At 37.4% G+C, this 27,516-nt stretch overlaps 2 protein-coding genes across 2 annotated transcripts in view; both read right to left on the bottom strand.

Annotated features, from left to right (window-relative positions):
* Positions 1-13,603, bottom strand: part of LOC112055165 (monocarboxylate transporter 3-like) — a 90,101-nt gene extending 76,498 nt beyond the window's left edge. The window contains exon 1 of the mRNA XM_052887430.1: positions 13,401-13,603. The gene's annotated coding sequence lies outside the window, so the exon portion shown is untranslated. The remainder of the gene's footprint in view (positions 1-13,400) is intronic.
* A 7,975-nt stretch (positions 13,604-21,578) lies between these two features.
* LOC112053440 (pickpocket protein 28-like) lies at positions 21,579-26,981 on the bottom strand. The gene is made up of 8 exons (XM_024092845.2): positions 26,878-26,981; positions 26,429-26,521; positions 25,692-25,831; positions 25,114-25,244; positions 24,532-24,591; positions 23,683-23,881; positions 22,320-22,493; positions 21,579-21,666 (listed from the first exon to the last, which is right to left on the bottom strand). The coding sequence occupies exons 1-8, from the start codon at positions 26,965-26,967 to the stop codon at positions 21,591-21,593; spliced, it is 963 nt and encodes a 320-aa protein (XP_023948613.2). The 5' UTR covers positions 26,968-26,981; the 3' UTR covers positions 21,579-21,590.
* Positions 26,982-27,516: the final 535 nt, after the last annotated feature.

Genomic DNA, 27,516 nt, shown 5'->3' with positions numbered 1-27,516 from the left:
TATAATAATGTTAATACCTATTAAGAGATATATATCATAACCAAATCACAACACAAATCACAGTTAAGTTTACTATTACTACGAGTATTTACTGGAAAAGTAATCCTCTATAACCCATGAAAAAGTTGAATGAAGTTTGCCAAACAAAAACATTCATTGTAACTGTCATCCACTTGTAAGGTTGACATAGAAACCCTTCTGCATATGAAATGTTTTAACATCAAAGGGACGATATATTGCGTCACACTACTTGATCCTCTACGTGCGTCTGATTCCAACTGCTGGGGCGATGGGAAGTGAATATAAAACGAGGGACTATAAAAGAGTAATGTATACTGCCGACTCTGCAATTCAGATTTATTTCAATGGCTATATGCTTTATTGATTCTAATTGAGTTAGACTTAAGATATATTGTAAATACAATTCCAAAATGTCTTCCAAAATCACAAACTATATAGCATATCAATCAATCAATCAATATTCATTTATTTCAAATATAATACTTAAGGTAATGGTGACAAGAATTAGTCGAAAACTTAAAAATAAAGTTATGAGGGTTCCAAACGCGCCTTGGTCCGAAAAGAGCCAGGTTTTTCCTTTTTTAGTTTATCACCATTTAACAATAGGTGTATGTAGCCTGTCATGTAATTCATTTCATTTCCAAGCAATTTCGTTTAATCATTAACATTATAATATGGAATGTGGAATGTTGAGTCAACTATTATTGTTCCGATAGTTGTTTCAGTCAATGGTCTTATATCGAAAAGCTTCGACCAACACCTTAAGAAGCTTTCGCTTAACTGTTGGATCAAGAGTCGGATACAAAAGGCAGTGATTCTTGAGACGACGCGTATTGTGAGGAGGTTCCTCACTCTGGAGCCCTGACCACCGGTTGCTTGGGCACTCAAATGTCCCGCAGCGGGAGGGTGAATTTAATTTATAATACGACTTTAATAAAAGCTTGCGTTTAATAAAAACTTTGAACTTATTGATAGACATGCCAGTGGTTTAATGTGGCAGTTTATTATAAAAACGTATACAATTACCCTTAAAGGTATGATATTATACATAATTTAAAGATTGTACTATTCTATAACAAGATCCAAATGACATAGATAGGTACTATTTGGACTTGCCAATGCATAAGTTTAAGCAAAGATTTTTTTTTTTATTCTATACAAGTTAGCCCTTGACTACAATCTCACCTGATGGTAAAGATGATGCAGTCAAAGATGCAAGCGGGCTAACCTGTTAGGAAGAGAATAAAAATCCACACCCCCTTTCGATTTCTACACGGCATCGTATCGGAACGCTAAATCGCTTGGCGGTACGTCTTTGCCGGTAGGGTAGTAACTAGCCACAGCCGAAGCCTACCACCAGCCAGACCTGGACCAATTAAGAAAATCTCAATCTGCCCAGCCGGGGATCGAACCCAGTACCTCCGTTTTGTAAATCCACCGCGCATACCACGACATTATTACAAAAGAACCCGCTAATCCACATCGGAGACGTGTGGTGAGTATAAAATCCAAACCCCCTTTTGTATAACAAGAGAAGCCTGACCCTGCAGTAGGCCATTGACATTACGGTACTGATGATGATTGTGATGATGTACCTACTTTAGGTAGGGATTATTTTTTTCATAGTATAATTTAAACAAAGAGGATTTGAAAAACTACAAGTATTTTTTATTTATATGAGGATTTACTAGGTATGAGGTAAATAAAGAATGCAACAAGGTTAACCCTTATCTCACGTTCTATTCTATAACAAGATCCAAATGACATAGATAGGTACTATTTGGACTTGCCAATGCATAAGTTTAAGCAAAGATTTTTTTTTTATTCTATACAAGTTAGCCCTTGACTACAATCTCACCTGATGGTAAAGATGATGCAGTCTAAGATGCAAGCGGGCTAACCTGTTAGGAAGAGAATAAAAATCCACACCCCCTTTCGATTTCTACACGGCATCGTATCGGAACGCTAAATCGCTTGGCGGTACGTCTTTGCCGGTAGGGTAGTAACTAGCCACGGCCGAAGCCTACCACCAGCCAGACCTGGACCAATTAAGAAAATCTCAATTTGCCCAGCCGGGGATCGAACCCAGTACCTCTGTTTTGTAAATCCACCGCGCATACCACTGCGCCACGGAGGCCGTAAAACGAAACCTCCAAAACGACATCCAAAAGACATTATTACAAAAGAACCCGCTAATCCACATCGGAGGCGTGTGGTGAGTATAAAATCCAAACCCCCTTTTGTATAACAAGAGAAGCCTGACCCTGCAGTAGGCCATTGACATTGTACTGATGATGATTGTGATGATGTACCTGTCTGATGTCTTTCTTTCTTTCTTCTTACTCTAGGTAGGGACTGAATAGTCATAGTATAATTTAAACAAACAGGATTTGAAAAACTACAAGTATTTTTTATTTATATGAGGATTTACTAGGTATGAGGTAAATAAAGAATGCAACAAGGTTAACCCTTATCTCGCGTTCACACTTGACTACCTAAATCGAATTCAGCCTCCCCTACAAAATTGTTGAACCTATTGAATTATTATCTTTCCGTGTATTTGAAGAGCCAAGTTTTCGAAGCAATATTGGATATTGTTTTTGGATAGTGTTTCACATTATATGAACGCTTCTCATCTATGTATTTCAAATACTAACTATCCTACAGAGATCTTCAACTTTTCTTCATTGTATCAGGTAGAACTAAATCCTACATTCGAACTAGTACACACACATGAACACAAACACATAGTTCGAAGAGCCGATGGACGTTGGGTCCCAAAGTGCTAGAATGACGACCCCGCACTAGTAAGCGCAGTGTTGGTCGACCCCCCGCCAGGTGGATTGACGACATCAAGCGAGTCGCAGGGATTCGCTGGATGCAGGTGGCTTAGTATCGTGATGTTTGGAAGTCCCTACAAAAGCCCTATGTTCTGCAGTGGATGTCCATCAGCTGATATGATGATGATGAATAAATCCTAAATACAGCTCGTGCGGATAATCTTGGCTTGAACGATGTTTGTACAGTGTTTGGTTGTGTTTCGTAGCCAGGTGTCAAGTTAATTTGTCGGCCTCCGTGGCACAGTGGTATGCGCGGTGTATTTACAAAACGGAGGTCCTAGGTTCGATCCCCGGCTGGGCAGATTGAGATTTTCTTAATTTGTCCAGGTCTGGCTGGTGGGAGTCTTCGACCGTGGTTAGTTACCACCCTTCCGACAAAGACGTACCGCCAAGCGATTTAGTGTTCCAGTACGATGTCGTGTAGAAACCGAAAAGGGGTGTGGATTTTCATCCTCCTTCTATTAAGTTAGCCCGCTTCCATCTTAGATTGCATCATCACACCATCAGCTGAGATTGCAGTCAAGGGCTAACTTGTAAAGAATAAAAAAAAATCATTAAGTTTTAGGATTTTCAGACGGTTATTCATATTGGGAATTTTAAGAGGTATTACAGTTTTAAAATTAAAATAACTCTACATAGTAACATCAGATAATGAAGATTAACCATGTTACAGAATAATAGGTCAAGTAACCGTACATGCCAAGCGTCCCCAATATAGGTCGAAAGGCTTTGAGGTCATTCCGCATGTCAAGGGTCTTTGTAATTTGACCAAAATATTTTACAAACTTAATTTAATTTATATTATACTAGCTGACGCCCGTAATTTTGTCCGAGTTTTCGTTTCGTGGAATTTTGTTTTTCACATGAGTTTTTTACGGGATGAAAAGTAGCTTACGTGTTTATCCAGAATAAAATCTATTTCCATTCCAAAGGAGATGGTCCAAAATTGTATGGAGCCCAGGATCAGTCACTGTACCCTGGCGGAAATAAAGGAAAATATTTTTTTAACTATTTTTGACTATACGAATCTACGAAATCTTCAATGTTTTTGAAATAATATTAATTCTCTCCCAAGAAATGTAACACTAAAATGGGTAATAATGGATTGATGACGTTTTCAATGCAGTAGTCAATTTGACGTTTGCTGTCAATTGTCTTGTCTAAGTTGCTGTATGGGAGCCATCTTGATATAATTCAAAAAGTTGGGTTTTAATTTTATTCATTTCTTTTTATTTAGTTAGATTTATTTTCTTATTTAGATTTTGATGAAATCCTTGTATTTTTTAAATTTTGATGATATGGGGTACAAGAGTTCACCTGAAATAGACCATCTCCTTTCAGCCTAATCACTTCAACAGTAACATACCTAAAGGAAGAACATATATACACAGTTACTCACCAATTTTCGTCTGTATAATAGTGGTGTGATTGTGATATTTTAACTAAGGATACTTAATTTACACTGGCTTTGGCAAACATAAACGGTACAACAAGCCACATCTTTGAAACAGGACATCAAATTATCTAATTAAGAAAAATAATAAAAAAACGCCAGTTACACTGTTCCATTAGACCTTGAACATCACAAATGACTTCAAATTACAATGAAACTTATTATTTTTCGATAAAATATTATTAACCTAACCTTTCTTAGCATAACAGCCTCTTCGTAAAGTTTCTGGATGCACAATAAAAAATATAACCCATATCCTATTACTGACTCTACTATTTCAAAAGTTTTTTTATCTACAATTTCCTCAAAATTTCCACAATTTTAGTAGAAAACGTAAGTAACGGACCTTGATATATCTAAATAGCCAATAATAAATACTACATAAGGTTCCAACTTCCACGTAAAGATTACACATAACCGTAACGCCCACATAAAATAAATAAAGTCTCGGATTTTATACGAATATATTCTTCGGTTTTATAGCCAGAGGAGTATACCTAATCTAAAAGGCAGATATTGGAACATTAGGCGTATATTATGCAAAAATACCACAGCAAGCTTTGCCTCTTCTCAGTTCATTCAAATACAAAAGCTCATAAAATATGCATTCCTTAAAATCTAATTTATTTTGATTAAACAGAAACGCTATGCCTCATTTTCTTGATATAAACATTTCCGTCCACTCGAAGTGAAACCTGACTATACATTGAAGTTTCAATTCAAAGTTTTGAGTACAACATATTTATCACAGAATAGATCCAATATCCGTTACTAGGGAATTTAGGAAACTCTGATCGCTAATTCCAAATTTCTTAATCATAATATGGTAAAAGCAGAATAATCTTCCTACATACATGCTAAATATGTTTCAATATAATCGAATTTCTAATATATAAAACTGAATCGCCAAATGTATTGGCGCAAATCTCGAGAACGCCTGAACCGATTTTGTTAATTCTTTTTTTAGAATATTCCTTGAAGTATGGTTTTTACGGAGAAAATTTAAAAAAACGGTAGGGAAGGGGTAGTGTAGGGGAACGGTAAGGGTAGGGCTTAGGGGTGGGGTAGGGTAAGTCAAACCGAAGCTTGACCGGGTCTGCTAGGTTCATATAAAAATCTCGGTGTTCAATTCCCAAAATCATCTGTTTGTACATTGACGTCTAATAATATAATACAAATTCTTATCCCATATAGTCCTATTAAGTATCCCTGAAGATATACGTAAATGGGAAAAGCAATCTTAATACTACGCTGGAGTACGTAAATATTATGGATAATATAAATATTTCATTGTTGTATGCTAAAAAGCAGCTACCACGTATCAACTTATTCATTAAATAAGCTGCCGGTATGAACATAATGAGTTGACGGATTAAAAAGGGTAAAATGAGAACTACACTTATATTATGTAGCTCTCGCCTTATTTTAGGGTTGCCTCTTTTTCATTTTCACTATTAGTTCTATGTTATTAATACTCGGAAACAAAACTAAATAACTAACACATCTTATTAGGTTTTTGAACACAACCGATAAATAAACTATATTTCTTTAAAATATATAAGAAAGTATATGTAATTCGTACCCTCCATTTTGTATTGAATCAATTCAATTATGATACGAATTAAATTCAAAAATATTTTGAAATCTCGGACAGTCATGTACTGAGTTAGAATAATGGCTTTTATTGACAGAAATTATTGCATCATATTAGAAAACCCAATATTTTTCATCGAATAAGCTAGGTACCATTCCAATCTCATAAGCTTTAAACTAAATGGACTTTTAGTATTTGAAGGACCTCTGCCTTCGATTCAGAGGGCGTAGGTTCGAATCCGCTCCAGGGCATGCACCTCCATCTTTTCAGTTACGTGTGTCTCAAACGGTGAAGGATAAAGGGAATCGTGAGGAAACCTGCATACCTGAGAATTTTCTTACTACTCTACGTGTGTGAAGCCTGCCAATCAGCATTGGGCAAGTGTGGTGGGCTATTAGCCTAACGCCCTTACCCGTCTAATTCTGAGAGAAGACCCGTGCTCAACAGTGAGCTGAATATGGGTGGTAATGATGATGATGATAATAGACAAGCCTAATACAATCCCTCCTAATTTATGTTACGTCATAATGACGCTACGTCGTTAGCCGATGTTTCAAAATTAATAAACGAATAGGTACTAACCGCATTGTGACCCAATTATTGTTTACAAAAACCGCAAACCAACCAATTTAGTTCGAAGCTACAACATAGATTGAGTCTAGCAACGTACATTCTACTGCAACTCAATCTATGCTGCAGTTTGTTAAATAACTGAGTCTTTTCCCAACCACAAAGACACGCTCTTACAAAAATATTCCCTAATGGCGTTCTTTGAGTTACACAATTGGTTTCTTTTTTAAAAAAGATTTCAAGCAACTCGTATTTTAACAACAAAAACTTTTCACTTCAAAATGCAAGAGATAAAATGTGACGTGAGATAGGTAACACTTTTGAAGTGAACTATAAAATGTTGCCAACCCTAATTATACTTAAAGCATGAAACCGAGAGCGGAATGTAAAGACCTTTCTATTTAAAAAAGCACGCATTCTATAGACTAGGACTTAATTAAAGAGAAAAAGAACTAGGCTTCGAGTTTTATTAAAGATCTTTTGAGCTCTAAGTTTCTTCTACATCTGCGAACTATTAAAAGTATGTGATATGTGACGTTCATGAAGTTCTGTAGAAATTGTATGCACTGTTTTAAGCGACATTTGCAAATCTAACTATAGATTCACTTTCTCAAAGTGTAACGAAATAGGAGAACATAATATTTTTCACAAGGAGATTCTATAGATAAGTTACAGTTTTAAATAAATTCAAACACGTAAATACTAATCAATACGCTTTCCTTGTTTAAAGGATATCTTGTTTAATGTTGTAGTTTTATATATTTTTTTGTGTTATAAAGAATTTATCTATCTATAAATGTAACGTTATTTGTATGGCCTGCACTAACCGCTGCCGTCCATACATGCAAGAGGATTTTAATAACTTATTTAATGACTATCTATTAATTTTATACACAAATTAAATGAACAACTGCATTATGGAAAAGGTGTTTTACTAAAACTTAATATTCACAGAAAACATAATGTATATTGTGAATCTATACTAATATTATAAAGTTGAAGAGTCATGTTTGTTTGTTTGCTTGAACGCATTAATCTCAGGAACTACTGGTCCAATTTGAAAAATTATTTCAGTGTTAGATAGCCCATTTATCGAGGAAGGTTATAAGCTATATATTATTTTCGTATATTTACGGGAACGGGAACCACGCGGTTGAAACCGCACGGCGTCAGCTAGTACCTTATAAACGTGGTCATTGAATTTCAATTGAAAACTTATTTTTTATTTTCAAATATATAAATATAAAATTAGACTACTGGCACGAAGTTGACCAGATTTATTATATAAAAAGTTATGTATGAAATCTGAATAAAAGCCATTGATTGTCATTTATTGTTATAGGCCAGCTCGAAAAGGATATTTAAATGCACAAAATATCATATTTCCAGATAAAAGTATGACAGCTGTGCACACAGTGGGTTGTGGGATATATAATATGTGAGGCGTAAATATAAAATTATATGGGTATGAGGGGTAAATGTAATTTATTTCTCTCGGGGAAAAGTTTGAGGCGCGCGGTATTTTTCGTTGTGGACTTTTGGCCTGTTTGACGTTGTTAATGAAACGTGATATAAATTCCAGTGCGGCGTAATTTAATGTAGGTATAGTTTAAAGTTTAAAGCTTACATAAAAAAAAATACTTGCCAAATAAGTAATCAGTGCAAAGACTAGGGGTGGGTGATTAGTGGGGTATTTATAGATTTTACTAAGTGATAATTAATAAGTATTTTTTTTTTTATTCTTTACAAGTTAGCCCTCGACTACAATCTCACCTGATGGTTTGATGCAGTCCAAGATGGATGCGGGCTAACTTGTTAGGAGGAGTATGAAAATACACGCTCCATTTTGGTTTATACACGGCATCGTACCAGAACGCTAAATCGCTTGGCGGTACGTCTTTGTCGGTAGGGTGGTAACTAGCCACGGCCGAAGCCTCCCACCAGCCAGACCTGGACCAATTATTAACTGTAACACTTTTGTACAATAAATAAATAAATTAAGAAAATCTCAATCTGCCCAGCCGGGGATCGAACCCAGGACTTCCGTTTTGTAAATTCACTGCGCATACCATTGCGCCACTGAGGCCGTCAAAAAGAAGTAAAGGAAAAACATAGTGAGGAAACCTGCATACCTGAGAATTTTCTTAATTCGAGAAGTCTGCCAATCCGCATTGGTCCAGTATGGTGGACTATTGACCTAACCCCCCCCCCCCCCCCCCTCATTATGAGAGGAGACTCAAGCTCTACAGTGAGTCGAATATAGGTTTATAAGGTTTATAATAATGGTGATGATGATGAGATAATTCTAATGTAAGCTTACGTTTATTATTAAAGATGCTTACTTGCAACATTAATGCAAAATTAAAATTATCTTAATAAATTGAATGTCTCAGTTAAAAAAGCAATTTACGATCTCGTTTAGTTATAAAGGCTTCGTTCCTTTTGAGGCTTAGTTTTGCAGGCATCTCGTCCAATATTAAGTACTTGGTCACAAAGTTAATTTCCTTGCTTAACTTTATGAATAAACATAGTGACATTAACATTTTTATTTCTGAAGTATCGCAACGATTGATGTATTATTTTATTTGATATATCTTTATCTATCTATTTATCTAATGTTGAGTAACAATGCAATTCAAGGTATGTAAAATAGCGCGTTACCTGGGGAGGAACACTAATTTTAAAGTTAAATAATTTAACGAGTTCTAAAGCCCTAAATCACTTAACGACTAGTATTTTTTATTTATTTTTTAAAGAATATTAGCCATACCTTTTTAAATATGACCAATATTTCCAATCTCCTCCAACTAGTCGGGAAAGACTGTATTAGGAGTGGGTACGACAATAGACTAACGGGGCAGGGATCGAACCACCACCACTCTTTAATTTGACACTATTGACACAAAATGTTCGGAATTGTAATAAATTCAAATTTTATATCCATTGAAATTTGTAGATTATAAAATCTAACAATAGATTTAATTGACTTAGCAATGATAAATTTTACAATTATTTAAACTAAATACAATAATATTATTTAAATTACTAGTAACTAACCTAACCTAAACTTATTATTATAAAAATAAAATAAAAGTAAATATAAGATTATATCTACAGACTTAGGCGTCGTAAAATTCATCCGAACAATAGTAATTAATGTATTATTACACAAAAATTCTAGAAATATAGTACTGGGTCAAATTTGATCAGAAAGCCGGAAACGTCAGTAATTTTGACGACACTATGAAGGTTAATTATCTATATTAGGTGCCTAATATACACCAAAGTTACTGAATAGGCCTGCTAGCTATCGCCAATTTTTGGTTAATTATCCATCGCTTTTTATTGTAATCAATAATAATCTAATCGGCGAAATTGGCAATTACCCTCGTGCGCGTCTAGATTCACGGCCTCATAATCTGAAATCGGCAGTGACGTCACCAAATGCCATCGCCACAATAAAATAATGGGATTATTACTATCGGCGCACGATGTCTATACAAAGTGGGGCAGGCGACATTTATAGCACAATAATGTGCGAATAAGTGGCACAGAGTGGATCTATTGCGAATATTTACTAATTCTAATTCTAATCCATTGATCCAGTGTTTGCCATCTTCGCAAACGAACTCACTGAATATTGGAGTAAGGTTGTTAACCCATATTCGGCTCACTGAAGAGCTCGAGTCTCCTCTCAGAATGAGAGGAGAATTTTTGGCTGGTGGGAGGCTTCGGCCGTGGCTAGTTGCCACCCTACCGGCAAAGACGTACCGCCAATTGGATGGCGAAATGTGGATTTTCATCCTCCTCCTTACAAGTTAGCTCGCTTCTATCTAAGACTACATCAACATTTACCATCAGGTGAGATTGTAGTCAAAGGCTAACTTGTAAACAATAAAAAAAAGAGGGGTTAAGCCTTATTACACACTAGCCTAATGCGGATTGGCAGACTTCACACACGCAGAGAATTAAGAAAATTCTCTGGTATGCAGGTTTCCTCACGGTGTTTTCCTTCACCGTTTAAGACACGCCCTTCAGAATCGGTGGCAGAGGTCTAACCCCTCTCATTGTGAGAGGAGACTCGAGCTCAGCAGTGAGCCGAATATGGGTTGATAATGATGATGATGATGAAATGGTTAATCTCACCATGAGATTAGCCGCCGTGACCAAAAACTCGGTCCGAAGCATAGCATAGGCATCTTTTTACTGAAAACTTCTTATAACAAAGAAAAGTTCAATAAATTATAGTCTCCTATTTAACCGAACCCAGGACCTTCAGATCCGAAGCTACATAGTTTAACTACTGGACCATCGAGTCATTTACGTTTAAGTTCGAAAAACATAGGCCTCCTCAAACAGAGTTTCCATCATGTAAAAAGGAAAATTCGCGATATCTGTGATCCCCGAGAGACGTTGAATACACAAAAAAGAAATAAATAATTCGTCAGGAATGTTGACACAACAATTTACTGATATACAATGTCTTTTACGAGTACAGTCAATGATATTTTATACTAGAGATAGGGCACTATTGCATCAAAACTGAGGCGGACAAATGTGTATAATTGTCTTAATTTCATTTAGTCGCTTATTAAAGAACGAACGTTATTTAAACAAATAATACCTATAAATATAAAATATCACCTACAATGTCGAGAGTTGTGTGTTCAGGAAGTGTAAAAATTATATAATACATAAATATATAATGGAATTAAAGACAAAATTTTGCAAGTGTACGCTCAGTAGTGTAGTTAAATTCGGATCACTTTTGCGATGATTATGTAGGGACGTCACCTATCTATAGTATAAAATTATCACTGAGTACAGTTGCAAATAAAACTCAGTTATACAAGAAAAGTTGATGTGTGCGGTGAATTTACAAGACGGAGGTCCTGGATTCGATCCCCAGCTGGGCCGATTGAGGTTTTCTTAATAGGTCCTGGTCTAGCTAGTGGGAGACTTCAGCCGAAGCTAGTTACTATCCTAACGACAAAGACGTACCGTGAAGCGATTTAGCGTTCCAGTACGATAACGTGTGGAAACCAAAAGGGGTGTGGATTTGTGAAGTTAGCCCCCTTCCATCTTCCATCATCAGATGAGAATGCAACTGCATTGTCATTTAAGGTGAGATTTTTTTATAAGGACATACATAAACATCGTCCCCTGGCCGTAAATTAAGCGTAACTTACGTCTGTATGATATTTCTCGTAGAAAATCTCACTCATCATACAAAATAAACAATTTCCAGTCGTGGAAATCGAACCCATGGCGTTGGAGGCTATAGGCAGTCACTACCGATTGCTAGATAAAAGTAAAAGTAATTAAAAATAATTCATTAATAATAATGAGATATTAATTGATGGAATGTCAATTTTTAATTAACGTCAAGTACTCATTTACATCGTAGTAGCATTTATTCAGTAGCCATTTATTTAATTTACTTTTCAATGCAAACGAGCTATGAATTGTAAAGCAATAAAAGTAGTTAAGCATTACATTCAGTCTGAACGCGCATCAATTGCCTTTTAAGTGTTTCGGAATCCTCTATCAATGTATTATTTTTCGAAAAACTTCGTACGCGTTTATTTGTAAAAAAATATTTTTTTGGACAACTTACGTCCAATTAACGAGAAAAGCTCTGTATAGTGGTGTTCCTTCAGGCTTAAGTTGAAAAATATTTTTGTGTATAGCTTAACGAGTCGCGAAGCTAAAGTGGCAATGGGCAGGGCACATAGTTCGAATAAACGATAGACGTTGGAATCCCAAGGTGCTGGAATGGTGACCCCGCACTATAGAAAGCGCAGTGTTGGTCGACCTCTCACCAGGTGGACAAACGAAATCAAGCAAGCGAGTCGCATGGCCTATGTGCTGTAGTGGACGTCCATCGGCTAATATGATGATCATTGCTAAGTCAGCGCACTTGATTACAATCTCGAGTCATTTTACAACAAGTTTAAAAACGAATTAAAACAATATCGTTAACCCTGTTAACTCTGTGACATGTTTCAATGATTATAATATTTATTAAATTATCACTATATGTTATATTATAAATGAATGAATAATGAACGAGCATACGTATCAGGAAGCAAGGACGCCTAAAACAGAACAAGGCTTCGCAGAGCTCACAAGAACGTTCCACAATATGCTATTTTGTTCCCGTATACTGAGGCGAAGTTATTAAGCATAAAACATGTGCCTGTAATTTTAGCTGAAATACAGCAATGCTGTGTGGTGGTGGTGGTAGGTAGAAATTATGGCGGTTATGAACATGTTCAAACAAAAATATCTCTTTTAGGCATTATTCTATTTAAAATATCTATCTAAGTATTTTATTGTTTTATTAACTGACGAATTACGGGGGTAGTCTATGTCACTCAGAGTCACAATTATCGTGGCTTACTAGTGGTAAAAGAATTTTCAAAAACGGTTCAGTTCTGATCCAGAGATTACCCCCTACTACCCCTACTACACCACAAACTTTATTTCCTTATAATATTAGTCTAAAGATGAACGCAATATTTTTTTTAATAATAACCGGCGCTCCACCTTTAGTTTCAAAAATGTATATTGCATATTTTTTTTAATCACATACATCTATATTATTGGGAGGTAGTTCAAGAAATTTAAATAGTCATTTCGTGAATTTCGTACAGTTAGAGCTAGTGTTTGTGCTTTTTAAATTCAGTAAATGTGTGTGCGTGTATTTCGTATAAAAATTTGTTTCATCTTGATTAATAGTAAAAATTGTGAACCTTTGTTCCACATTGGTGTACTTATTTTTAAATCCACATCCTGAATTTTCTAAGAATATTATACTTAAAGCAGTATGTGATTAAACAAATAAACACTTTAGGTAGTCAAAAAACACATTTTTATGTTGAATTTTTACCTAAAAAGGTAATACGAATAAAATACTTACTGAAAAAAAAAATCTTCAATAAGTCTCAAAAGTTTATCAACACAAGCACTCTCACTGCGAACGAAAGAATATATCCAATGTAGCGGGAGAATCGTTCAAATTGCGCCGAACTGGGCGGGAAAATTTTCACGAGCGAACGTAACGTAACGTAACAACGATGTTCTCGTCACGGCGGCTAACGCGACACTAGACCTGTGCCCGGCCGCCCCGGGCGAGCGCCCCTCTTTCCACGTCCTACGAGATCCAACTTAACCCTGTGCAAAATGCTAAACCCGCCACGTTTTGCAGGTGCTTTTTCGTGCAAATACACTCAATCTTTCCGATTTACACTGGAGTTTTAAACACTCCAACCTTGTTTAAAAACGTGCAGTTTTCGATGCTCGTTTGCATTCATCGTAGTAGTAGATATCGTTTATGTTATATGTTCCCGACGCCCCGCGATTTCACCCGCGTCGTTTCCGTTTTAGTGGGAATACGGGGATAAAATATATTGTATGACACTCGCAAACCGATTAACTAAACCGATTTTGAAAATTCTTTTACCATTTATAAGTAGATAAATAATTTTAAAAATCGGGAACAATCTGTATATAACATATCCTTTTTGATTGAAATACACTTAGGTTCGAGTTCACCGACATTCGTTTAAACATAATCAACCGTTTAAACAAGTTAAACGCCGTTAAGTCCAAATTTCCTGTTCACCACAGCCCATATGCCGGTTAAGGACGTAAATCGGGCGGTTATGTTAACCGAGCTTGCATACCCCGTTTATTCTCCGTTTAAGACGTCTTTGACATATATATTTGCAGGCTATGTTTTTGTAACGCTAGCTAGTTTCGTGAAGATTACTCTCTCAACTACCAAAATGCAAAGGGCCCGTAAAATTATAAAAGAGTATATTTTTCATCTCAGAAATAATTCATTGTCTCGCATAAATATATCACTTCCTAGCTTTGAGGTTTTATGCCACTGGACATACAAAAACAAAAAAAAAATAATAAAATGACAAATAATTGTTAATTTGACATGGTAAATAATAAACCGGTGTTGCCAAGACATATTCTTCTAAATCCCTACAAATCGAAGCGAAAACTCCCCAAATTGGGGAAAGAACATTATGTAAATTTCCCAAAAAAATCCCCGCCATTTGAGGAATTCCTAGCAAGTTGGCAATGTTGTTATAGATAATAAATAAATTGTTCATAGATGGTTCACTCGCCGTTCTTAATCGCTCAGTTTACAAACAGAAGTCGAAAAGCGTTTGGTGAACAGGAAAAAAATGCTCCTTGTTCAAACTACGTTTAATATTTGACGGGCCGGTTTTGAAAACCCTGTTTATATGAAAGTCGGTGAACTCGGGTCTTAATCTCTCTGATTTAAACGGAGTTTCTCTCGTCAGAAGCGTGTAAACTTTAAATTTTAATTTTAATCATCTTAATCTTAGCCCTATGCGAAATACTTCCACATTTTTTTGGTGCTCTTTCATACAAATATCTCTCTTGACTCTATTTTTCTGAGTTTTAAATACCTGTAGCTATTGTTTTTCTTTTACTATCATATAACTCATGTGCAAATGTTTAATGTAAAATTGACAAAACTTAGCACTACTATTTACTTTAATAACGACATTCTCTAATCAAGTTTCTGCAATAGTTTCAAGCAAACTTTTTTAATTGGATATACGAGTATCTGCTAAACTCCGGGTGATCTGCATAAATTCTTAACCCCGCAAACCTCCTTTGGAGCTATTATTTATACAAAGCTGACGTAAGCCAAAATAAATTGCTAGTTACTTTTTGTTATCGCCGTTTAGTGTTGGAAATAGTAGTCTGTGACGGATATGACGTCGCTCGATCTCGTGTTGGTTTCAGTGTGCTCGTGGCGTTCGAGCCGTCCACATCTCTTGTTGTATAATTCTTTATGGTTTACTTGGGATAGGCGGGGAGAGTGATTAGAGTGGAAAAGGGGAGTGTTTGATATCAGTCAAAGGTACCTTTAACCCTACACACATCGTTCGCAAGTACGTGACTTCACTCAAGGTCATTTTCTCTGCCATTCTGAGGGTCTTATTTTGGTTACAGTTTGATTTGTAATTAAGTGTAGTGAATCATAACCTTTGACATTAGTTTTCTTATATTTGTAATCACCTTTAGAGTCCTATAATATTATACAATGTAAACTTTAATTGGGCCCACAATCAATACCTACTAATATATGATACTGCAAATGTGCTGATATAACTCCAACTCCCTCAAGCTGAACAACTTTTTTCGCTTTTTAGTTTCCTAATTACGTTTGTGTTTTTGAAGTCGGTTGTAATTAATAATATATATGTTTATTTTTATTTTTTTTTGTGCAAATTTAATAAGTGTAAAAAAATCAAATGTATCTAACCACCCTTTCCAATAAAAAAGAGATATCAAAATCGGACTACACTGCAAAAAGTTATGCGTGCTTTTACATTACAATTAATGAGTAAACAATAAATCCTCCCCTGTTTTCCTACCCTTAGGGTTGGATTATTTTTTAATTTATATAGGACCAACTTCGAAAAATACCCTTTCCAATAAAAATAGAAGTAACAAAATCTAAACCCTCAGTAAAAAGTTAGTCGTATTCATACTTTAAAAATATAGGCGTCCGTTTTTTCCTCGTTTGAAAAAAGTTTTTTATAATGACGATATTTCTTTCTGATTATATTACTGTGCTGTCAAAGCAATCCTATTTACGAACTGCCTCTCCAAAGTTCAAAGTAATAAACATTTTTAATCCCGTTTTCAGGTCCTATTCCGGTTTTCGATCAAAACCCTGAGCTCCCAATTTGCAATCTGTGATCTGTTAAGCCCCGGTTTAGCCTCCTTTTGGAAAGCAGTTTACTATCACTATTTGTACGTTACCTACCTACAAAATGTTTTGTCAAAAATAACGTAAATAAGGTGTTTGTCTTTTGAGCAACTGTTGAGTTTCTTGCCGGTATCTTCTTAGCAGAACCTGCCATCCGAACCGGTGGTAGAATCTTTACAAATAGTCAACTGACGTGTCAAAAGTGCTTGTAAACTGAGCCTACATCTTCAATCAATCAAATAGATCATCAATTTCTCTAATATCACTAACTCATCAATTGACTTGACTCCAATCGCCAACAGTCGTGGTTAAACGCGCACTTATTTCAAACGCGCTTAAGTGAAACGCGTGAAACCATATCCCTACCCTACCCTACCCCATTTTTTTTCAACGTGGGGAAATCCTCATGCATACCTTCTCGGCACGGGGAGGCAAGAAGGTTATGTCGGAATTCAACCGACTAAACCCCACGGTCAGCGCCGGACCGAGGTAAATTTTAGAATGGAGCGAGATCCAATTATGGCGCCTTTCCTGTTTGCTCCTAACATTATATACTAGGGACGTTTGAAAAGTTCGTAGCCTAACGTATATCGGAATGTCATACATTTTTAACCGACTTCAAAAAAAGGAGGAGGTTTCTCAATTCGACCGTTCGATTTCGATTCGATTCAAGCCGTTTAAATCATAAAGATTTTAACTGGATTTTCAGACACTTCTTTCAGATACGGCTTTAATTAACACAGCACTAACTTGGTACCGCCTTCAAACTGATCAGAAGATAGCACATACGATGTTACGTTTCGCTTTTAATTTAATCAAAACTTTTATATGATATAGTAGTATATTATAAAGTGCGCGGCCGAAGGCCGCGCGTTTTTTGCGCTTAGGTAAAAGCCCAGCCATAATCACAGTCGGAAGCCCTATTACAAAACCCCGGCCGAAGGCCGCACGTTTTTTGCGCCTGGGTAAAATGCCCAGCCATAGTCACAGTCAGAAGCCCTATTACAAACCCCCAGCCGAAGGCCGGTTCACAATAAAGTTTGCGGCCGAAGGCCGCGCGTTTTTTGCGCTTGGGTAAAATGCCCAGCCATAGTCACAGTCGGAAGCCCTATTACAAGCTCCCGGCCGAAGGCCGGTGTAGAATAAAGTTCGCGGCCAAAGGCCGCGCGTTTTTTGCTATATATCCGATCTTAATGAAACAAAGCCTATATGTTGCCCTGGACTATGCTTAATCTATTTGTGAAATCCGCATCAAAATCCGTCCAGTAGAACCAGAGAATAGCGCGAACATACAGACAGAAGGACAGACAAAACAAAATAAGTGTATTGAGCTCTAAATAAAGTTGAAAAATAAATGAACTAAAAAATTATAGCTTTGTAGTTTCCTGGCTTACTTAGGCTACGAACTTATGGAACGCGAAGATTTTGACCATACTCAGGCCAATTGAAAATCAGGCACAATACCGTCTCTCGATCACGTAGTGCCCGGGTGCAATCATCACCCTAGCCCTAGCGCCCCCTAGTACCTATAGAACCCGCGCGGCGAGTGGCGCTTGGGCGCCCCTGAGATCGCGGCACCCGGGTATAACGCACCCCATGCACTACAGGTAAAGACTCTAGCTCACGTAGCGCCCGGGTGCAATCATCACCGTAGCGCCCCCTAGTACCTATAAAACTCGCGCGGCGAGTGGCGCTTGGGCGCCCCTGAGATCGCGACACCCGGGTGTAACGCACCCCCTGCACTATAAGTAAAGACTCTCTAGCTCACGCAGCGCCCGGGTGCAATCATCACCCTAGCGCCATCTATTACCTGTATATACCCGGGTTAAAATCAACGCACTCCCTGCACCATAGGTAAAGAAAGACGCCTCTATTAGAAGTAAATTCGCGCACGTCGCTTTAAATATAGACGATCGAAAAGAAATAAATTTTATTTTCGATCTTGTCTTTACCATTTCGGCGCCCCCTAGGATTTGGTGCCTGGAGCGACCGCTCCGTTCGCCGTATGGACGGTCCGGCCCTGCCCACGGTGCCTGATGACTGAGCCACGACTCGCCGCCTGATGACTGAGCCACGGGAACATTTCATAAGCTACCGCAACTCAGCCAGCGGCACTCGTAATCAAGCTCTCTTGATGTTGTGTTATTGAAATCGCTTCGGGAACACTAAAAACATCCACAACTCGAGGCTTTATGTCCAGTGGGCGACAGATTCTACGTATCTGTCACCCGGAGCCCTACCCTACCCCTACCCTAACTGTCCTATGTCTGTCTCCTGATTCTAAGCTACCTCCGATTTTCAGCCAAATCAGCTAAGCCGTTCTTGAATTATCAATAGTGTAGTTACACGCTTTCTTTTTAGATAAAATAAATTATATTTTAAATTTTACCTATTTTATGTCTCACACTATCAGGGATTTATATATTTCATTTATAAAACAATGTATAACATGACAGGAAATCAGAGGCTCGTATAAGTATAGGTAAATTATGAAACCTCATCTGTATTGTAGTCACCTTAATTGAAAACCCAGAGCGTAATTATAATTCTACATTATTTATTACCACGTCGTCGATTCAATTGTCGCTATACACGCTTGTAGCTAATCTACATATTCATCCCTTCGGCACATGCTTCGATATAGTTTAAGGCCTATATCACACGCATGAGTAATTATTATTTGTTCATAATAACATACAATTGAAAATTTTGAAAAACCCCCAAAAGTGATTATTTTTTTATTCTTTACAAGTTAGCTCTTGACTGCAATCTCACCTGATGGTAAGTGACGATGTAATGTAAGATGGAATCGGGCTAACTTGTTCGGAGGAGGATGAAAATCCACACCCCTTTCGGTTTCTACACGACATCGTATCGGAACGATCCTTTGAGTGAAAAACATAATATCAAATTAAACTTTGGTATTGCATCTAACTGGATACTCAGTTAACTGACACACCTTCTTAAAAGTAGGTCTGTATGTGGTTAAAACGTTTGCCAAGAAATATGCATAGAATGGAACAAAAATGTTCAAATGCTTAGGTTGTTTGTTAAAGATTTGGCTATTTTCCAGCCGTCAGCTTGCCAGATATAAACATTTGAACTTAATCTCTAAGCACGTCAGTAGGTACTTGACAGAGAATGGTGGAAACTTTAATCAATTTTGGTTAAAATTGCAAACGCGTTCTTAAACAATACCCTATATATTATTTTTCAAAGCAAACATTCCCTTTCCATTCGGAGAAGAGAATAAGGTCCAAGGGGGGGTTGACTGTTGTGTCTCCGACAACCACAGCACTATCAACTCCGCCACAAAAAGGCTTTGGAAAAGGAGAATTATAAAAAACCGCGGATGACCGCCAGAAATAAGTTCTCCTAACCTCGAACCTTCCGAGTTCAAATTAGACGGTGCACATTGCTCATTGACGTAAATTATTGAGAATCCAGAAATATGTACCTTTTTAAATCAAAATATTCCCAACATCAAGGAGGTCTAGGACTTTTTCTCGTGAATATAAACAGGTCCCGTAAACAACATATCAGCAGTAGGATATAATGAGTAAGTAAATACAAAATTCGAGGCAAATTATTTCAATTTATTGACGGTATCAAATGTAGAAAATATTCTCGAATATTTTACGCAAAATGTTCAGGTAAACGCTACAGCGGGGAATGGAGGTCTCTGAGGTTTTTGAAACGTGTCTGTGCATTAACCCACCGCCACTTTTGTACCCTAAACTTTCCCGAGGCATTTCTTGCCCCAGTTTGCTTGTGCTGCATCGTGCTTTTATGCAGCACTCTATTTTAAAATTGAGAGAAAAGCAGTTTTTTCCTGATTGTGTAAGTGCCGTAGGCCTTTCTTATAGGGATCTCAACAGAATTAACGGAGGTTTTGGACAAGTGCAAAAATCGCCTGAATAGTACGAAGGCAAAATTATAAATGATGGGCGGAACGACTATCTAAAGGCGTCTCCCCTGACACACTGACCTTGGCTTAGAGACAAAGGGTGTTTAGGCCAGATTATAACAGACAATCAATCCGGGCACCCCCCAGATCTTGGTTAAAAAACCCACGTCCGGATGACGTCAGATATCGGGGAGCTCATCTTCGACCGGCGTAGACGCTGTTGCGGCTTGTGTTTGTGTTGTCTGGGTTGTTGTCGGTCGTAGGGTAGTAGTTCGCTGATTCTGTACTAGTAAATTAGGTTTAACCTCATCTATAAGGAGGGAGACCTTGTTCTGTAATGGGTTGTTAAAATAGGCTGATAATGAAATTATATGCATTGGGCCAGCGTGGTGGACTATTGGCCTAACCCCTCTAATTCTGAGAGGAGAATCATGCTCAGCAGTAAGCTGAATACGGGTTGACAATAATTTTTTTGTTGTACTAGGAAGATAACATTACACTTGATTTTTAAAGACTTATCTGGCTCAGTAAATAAAGCCCTTGGTTTAGGGATGCCGGGTTCAATTTTAATCTTGCTTGGATCGATTTTATCTTTTCTAAATGGGCTTAAATCTGAGTGGGTTTCGACCGTAGTTATCACTCTACCGGCAAAGCCAAACGATAGGGTTCCGGTAGGTTGCCGTAGGAACCGTCAAAGGTATGGGTTGAAATTTGAAACCTACATCTATACTAATATTATAAGATCTGAAGAGTTTGTTTGTTTGATTGAACGCGCTAATCTCTGGAACTACTGGTCCGATTTGAAAAATTATTTACGTGTTAGACAGCCCATTTGTCGAGGAAGGCTATATTATCCCCGTATTCTTACGGGAACGGGAACCACGCGGATGAAACGGCGCGACGTGAACTAGTGTTACATACTTTTACCAAGTTGACCCACTACCATCTCTTAACATCATTCTGACTTGTAGTTAAATGAAATGAAAAAAGAAAATGTTTGTGAGACATGTTTATTAAGTTTAAAAATTAATTATGAGGTACACCTATTTATTTTCCTGGAAAAGAGAAAATTACTGCCGTCGGATATTATAAGTGTCTATGTACATTGTACAAGCCAGTGTTACAGTCCCAATTTAACTCAAAAATATGACTTTAAAAAAATATCTACTTAAATAGAAGACGAGATAGTGTTTGCTTACTGAATAATATTAATTTGATTTAAAATTTACTTATTAATATAAGTTTATTTATACTTTACAACTTATGTTCTAACAATATTATTAAATAGACCTTTTAATATAAAAAAGTAACTCCCTGTCTCGCATTTTGTTGATATAAGCGCGACTAACCGACAAGGAGTATCTTAATCAATAGCTTGTTCAGATTTCTTTGTATAGGGGCGTTCTTTTAAGGTCCTTCACCAGGTGATCTAGCTTTCAAAACTTGTCCTTTGAATGTTCAAGTTCTTCTTCATCGGGATGTCTTTGAGCAGTTTTATGTCGCCGGCAAATACTACAGGAGGAATAAGTTACGTTAATTACAAATTATTCTTATATTATACCTACTCGCATATTAATCGAGGTAGGTAGGAAAGTTAATATCATTTTAATTTCAAAGAACCTAATGTTACAAGTTCTCAAATAAGGATGTTAACAACATTCATTATTTGTATATTATTATAAAAAGGAGGTATTGATAAGAAGTTGTAACAACAGTGATGGGATAAATGAGATGGTATTTGATGATTCGAATTCAGTTCTTTGTTAGTCAGCGTAAACGCCGTCATGCTGCTAGTCGCATTAGTAATTTGAGCAATAATGTTTCGTGTTGTAATTATTTATATTGTTTTATGTTGTAATTAGTGATTATTGGTCATAAATTGTTTAGTGTGGCCATGTAGAACTTGTCGGGCAGGGGAGGTGAGTGTTAATGCATTCTGAAAGGATTCTTTAAACCCTCACCCAAGGTCACAAGTCCTGGGTTGAAGTGCTTCTTCCACATGATGGTACAATCACTGTCGCTGCTACACATACAGAATAATCTCCAATGCAAGCGTGAATATAATGAAGATATACATATAGAGATAAAAGTAGTATAATTTACTTAAAAAAGGCAATGCAGGCCCTGCAAGCTTTTTAAAAAATTATGGTAATTATTTTGGTTACCTTAGTATGCAAAAATATAAAATTTCAATAATGTTGATTACAGAAAATCCCATGAAAAGTCCCAAAAGTCCTTCGCAACTTGCAAGTATATCAGATGTGCCATATAGCTCAGATCGTATCCATAGTTCAAATTGGGATTTTTTAAAAAATAACATAATATTAGACACTTTATATCTAAAACAAACAAAATTTCGAATTAAAATATACTTTTATTATTTTTACAAGTAATATATTCTGCAAAAACTAATATTATATAATTCATAATTGTATTATTGAAATATACAAGTTACAAATTGGTTATAAGAAACCGGCGGTTTTATCTTAAGTAAAAAAGAATCCCTGGCAGAGTTTTATGTGGGTTCTTCTCGGATCAAGAATCTTTTCTCGTATCTTTTGGAACCCTCATAACTATAATTTGAAGTTATCAGCATAATAACAATAATAATAATAATAGCATAATAACAATAAAATAAGGAGCCGTGATATCCCAGTGGATATGACCTCTGCCTCCAATTCCGGAGGGTGTGGGTTCGAATCCGGTCCGGGGCATGCACCTCCAACTTTTCAGTTGTGTGCATTTTAAGAAATTAAATATCACGTGTCTCAATCGGTGAAGGAAAACATCGTGAGGAAACCTGCATACCAGAGAATTATCTTAATTCTCTGCGTGTGTGAAGTCTGCCAATCCGCATTGGGCCAGCGTGGTGGACTATTGGCCTAAGCCCTCTCATTCTAAAAGGAAACTCGAGCTCAGCAGTGAGCCGAATATGGGTTGATGACGATATCAGCATAACAACATAACCTGATGTTTGAAGTGCTTGATATCTTAGCCTACTTGAAATAAATTAATAAATATTTAATTTTGAATTTTAAGTAATATGTAAAACTTTTCGTGTAGCTCTAGGACTCAGATTGGGTACACCGTTGTGCATAGAGCACGAATGTTTATGAGGAAAAGAGGTAAGTAAATTCGGAATCCACAGGCTTTTAGGCCAAAGGGCTCTTGCCACCATAAAAAAATACTGCGCTAAACGAGCCATCGTAAGTCGGGATGATGGCAAGAGTCCTGACGGATTGACGCTGGTTTCCTGGGAAATGGGGCGGGCCTTAATATGGGACGCTACATGCGTTGACACATTAGCACCGTGTCATATCAGGGAGACAGAATCAAGACCGGGAGCCGCAGCAGAAAAAGCTGATACCAGTAAGTGACACAGGTATGCCTCTCTGACTGAGAGTTACATATTTGTACCTTTTGCCATGGAGTCGCAGTGCTAAAAATTTCACCGAATTTCACAGCGGCTAGTTGCCTCGACTGGTGACATGTGTATATACAAGGTAATATGTAAAGTTTATAACTTACGTTTCTAAATCAAAGTCTCTCCAATTTAGTCTGAAAGTGTGACGATCTTCGTCATGTAGTACACTCAGTGTTGTTTCTGTCTCGTATGCTATAGAATTACAAGCTGGCAGGCAATTGCACTCGATCGCTATGTAGAAGGCTTGCTCGATCGTAACGTTACCCCGTTGTTCATCATCAATGTCAAATGTAGCCAACTCCGCTTTAAAATAAATTTCAATTTGAGATTAGTTTGCTCTTAAAATCATGTACATATTTTGTTGTCATCATCATCATCATCATCATATCAGCCGATGGACGTCCACTGCAGGACATAGGCCTTTTGTAGGGACTTCCAAACATCACGATACTGAGCCACCTGCATCCAGCGAATCCCTGCGACTCGCTTGCTGTCGTCACAGTCCACATGGTGTGGAGTCGACCAACACTGCGGTTACAAGTGCGGGGTCGCCATTCCAGCACTTTGGGACCCCAATGTCTATCGGCTCTTCGAACTATGTGCCCCGCCCATTGCCACTTCAGCTTCAGCTTCGCAAATTTGTTGTAACGTGATATAAAAAAAATATTAAAGAAGAAGTCCAAAAATGGTCCCACTCTTCAGAATGGGACGGAAATGAAAAATGTACTAAAATCTTGTATTTTTTACTAGTTTACTCCATCTGAATTTTAGACAAAATAATATTTGCCAACAGGGAAAATAAGCTGTATTTTTCATAGTGATGTTTATTATTAATATTATTATTATATACTGATCCATAGATCAGTCTAAATATAATAATATTCATACTGACCCAGCTTCATGAATGACTATTTCACTGATTGGCATATACATTTAGGTATAATTATACTCACTTTCAGCTTTGTTAATACAATCAGTGCTCCCTACATTACATATCGCCATATTCGGGCCGTCTGAAATAAATACCTAAGTAGTAAACAAGACTAGTACAATATTATAATTGAGTAACGGACGAAAAATATAAACATTTCACTGAATAAGCAGGGCCTGTAGCCACGTGCCCGTCGATTCTCTTTCTACAATCGCAAACGTTATAAAAATTAAAATGAGTATGAGACAACAGGTCACGTGATCAAGTGACAGCTCAAGTTATCGATCGGATCTGTCATTTCGATATTTTTTATTCGTTTTCGAACCGTTAGCGTTTGTAGAAAGAGAATCAACTTGCCATGTGGCTACAGGCCCTGGATATTTATTATATCGGAGTTCAGAGATAGATATGTAGGTCTAGACTCCAATATATTATATAGTTGTCCAATAGACTCCGCGCCATGAAAGAAGTCCCGCGGCTAAAACTTGAACTAAAATTGACAGCGCCCTAGATAAATGACAATAAGACCGCCAATATCAAATAGGAACTACGAGACTTGTTTCGCGGCGCGGTAGTAGTCCAGTAAATGATGTCATAGACTTACGTGGCATACTAAAATGAACGCATCCACATCTAGCGTAAGTATAATTCGTTAAGCATTCAAATTCACAATTCGATTGTGTGTACTGTCTAAAATATGTTAATGTACGCTCTTCTGCGAAATAACACTGCCGTCTGTAAAAAACAAATCATTCAAAAGGCCGCCATTTAGTTTTTTTTTTTAATAGTAGTATGCGCGGTGGATTTATAAAACGGAGGTCCTGGGTTCGATCCCCGGCTGGGCAGATTGAGATTTTCTTATTCGACTGGTGGGAGGCTTCGGTCGTGGCTAGTTACTACCCTACCGGCAAAGACGTACCGCCAAGCGATTTAGCGTTCTGGTACGATGCCATGTAGAAACCAAAAGGGGTGTGGATTTTCATCCTCCTCCTAACAAGTTAGCCCGCTTCCATCTTAGACTGCATCATCACTTCATCATACCATCAGGTCAGATTGTAGTTCAGGACTAACATGTAAAGAATTAAAAAAAAATGATGATGATGATTTATAATCTAAACGTAATATGATTCATATTATAATATGTTATTTATTAAATATGAACGGAAAACAATAATTTCATACCCTGTAGGAGAGAATACTTCGAGTCCTTCAGATGTCATTTCCATTGATGCTATGAAGGAGAGTGTCACGTCTGCATACGTAGGGATTCTGATATACTGCTGGGATGGGCGCGGTAGATCGCATGGATTGTGCAATAATATCTGTAAATCATTAATACATCATCAATTTGAATCTGTCTGTGATTTTTAAAATAACTGTGTTCTGTCAAGTGCTTGTATTGCTCCTTGTCTGTCTGTTTGTCTGGACTAATCTCTGGAACAACTGAATCGATTTTAACAGGACCTCATCCTGAAAAATCCATGATTCCCGCCGTATATATGAAAAAGATATCTAGTACGAGTAGATCATCATCATCACCATATCAGCCGATGGACGTCCACTGCATAGGTGAGCCACCTGCACTCGCTTGTTGACGTCAGTCCACCTGGTGGGGAGTCGGCCAACACTGCGCTTACTAGTGCGGGGTCGCCATTCCAGCACTTTGGGACTCCAACGTCCATCGGCTCCTCGAACTATGTGCCCCGCTCATTGCCACTTCAGCTTCACAACACGTTGAGCTAGCTAGTTGTCGGTGACTTTGGTTCTTCTGCGGATCTCATACGCATTTCTGATTCGATCACGCAGAGATACTCCTAACATAGCTCGTTCCATCGCTCGCTGTGTGACTCTGAGCCTTCTTTTGAGGCCCATAGTTAGCGACCAAGTCTTGTAGCGAGTAGATAACTTATAATAAATACCTTAAAACCCGAAAGTCTTCCTTTGCAAAAATTGTCCAGATGTTCTTCCAACTCAGTCAATTTCAGTTCCAACCCAGCTTTTGCACCAGCACCCTAAAGAACGACAAGGGTAAACTTGAAACTTTCAAGAAAGAACGAATAGCTCAGTATTTCATAGCCTGACTCGAACACAGGTACTCGAGATCTGAAGCCATATAGGTTAACCAATGGACCAACGAGGCAGTAGATTATTATTTTTATGCAAATAGGCTCGCGTGAGGCATGATCTAACCTGATGGTAAGTGTAGATACAGTCTAAGATGGGACACGCTTGCCTAGAAGGTGCCTATTCACTCTTGTTTTGAAGATACCCAAGTTATAAGTGTCGGAAAACACAGACTCGGGAAGGGTATTCCAAACCCTAGTCGTACGTATGAGAAAAGAAAATATCAATGAAAAAACGCACTTACAGAACCTCTTTCAGGAAAAGTCTGTTCATAGTCTGGATAACCGTCCTCCATAGTCCAACCTTGATTTCGTGTTCTATTTAGTTGAGCCATGTATTTGTAGTCAGTATGCATACTTGAAACAGATAATACTTATTATTTACGTGCATTCTTATATTCTAACTAGCTGACGCCACGCGGTTTGATCCGCGTGGTTCCCGCTCCTGTAGGAATACGAGGATAATATATAGCCTATAGCTTTTCGCGATGTATGGGCTATCTAACACTGAAAGAATTTTTCAAATCGGATTAGTATTTCCTGAGATAAGCGCGTTTAATCAAACAAACTCTTTGGCTTTATAATATTTGTATAGATTCTTATGCTATCCGTCCGCTAATTTGTCCGCCTGAAATTAGTTTCACAAATCCCGCGGAGACCATGGAATTTTCTGATATAAAAAGTAGCCTATATATTGCACTATAGCTTCCTATGTCTTCCGAAGAAAGTCCGATTTAAAACCAGTTCAGCCATTCAAATGAGCCTAGACAAACAAACAGACAAATTTTCGCCAACCTCCTATTACGCTACTCGACTAAACTGATAAAGTAGTTCGAACAAGCCTTAAGTGATTTTACATACTTCTCAAGCCGAAATAAATCTTC

This window comes from Bicyclus anynana, chromosome 19 (assembly GCF_947172395.1).
Source record: "Bicyclus anynana chromosome 19, ilBicAnyn1.1, whole genome shotgun sequence".
NCBI classification, from domain to species: domain Eukaryota; kingdom Metazoa; phylum Arthropoda; class Insecta; order Lepidoptera; family Nymphalidae; genus Bicyclus; species Bicyclus anynana.
The sequence above is the reverse complement of the archived record's forward strand: the minus strand, read 5'-3'. Positions and strand labels throughout refer to the sequence as shown.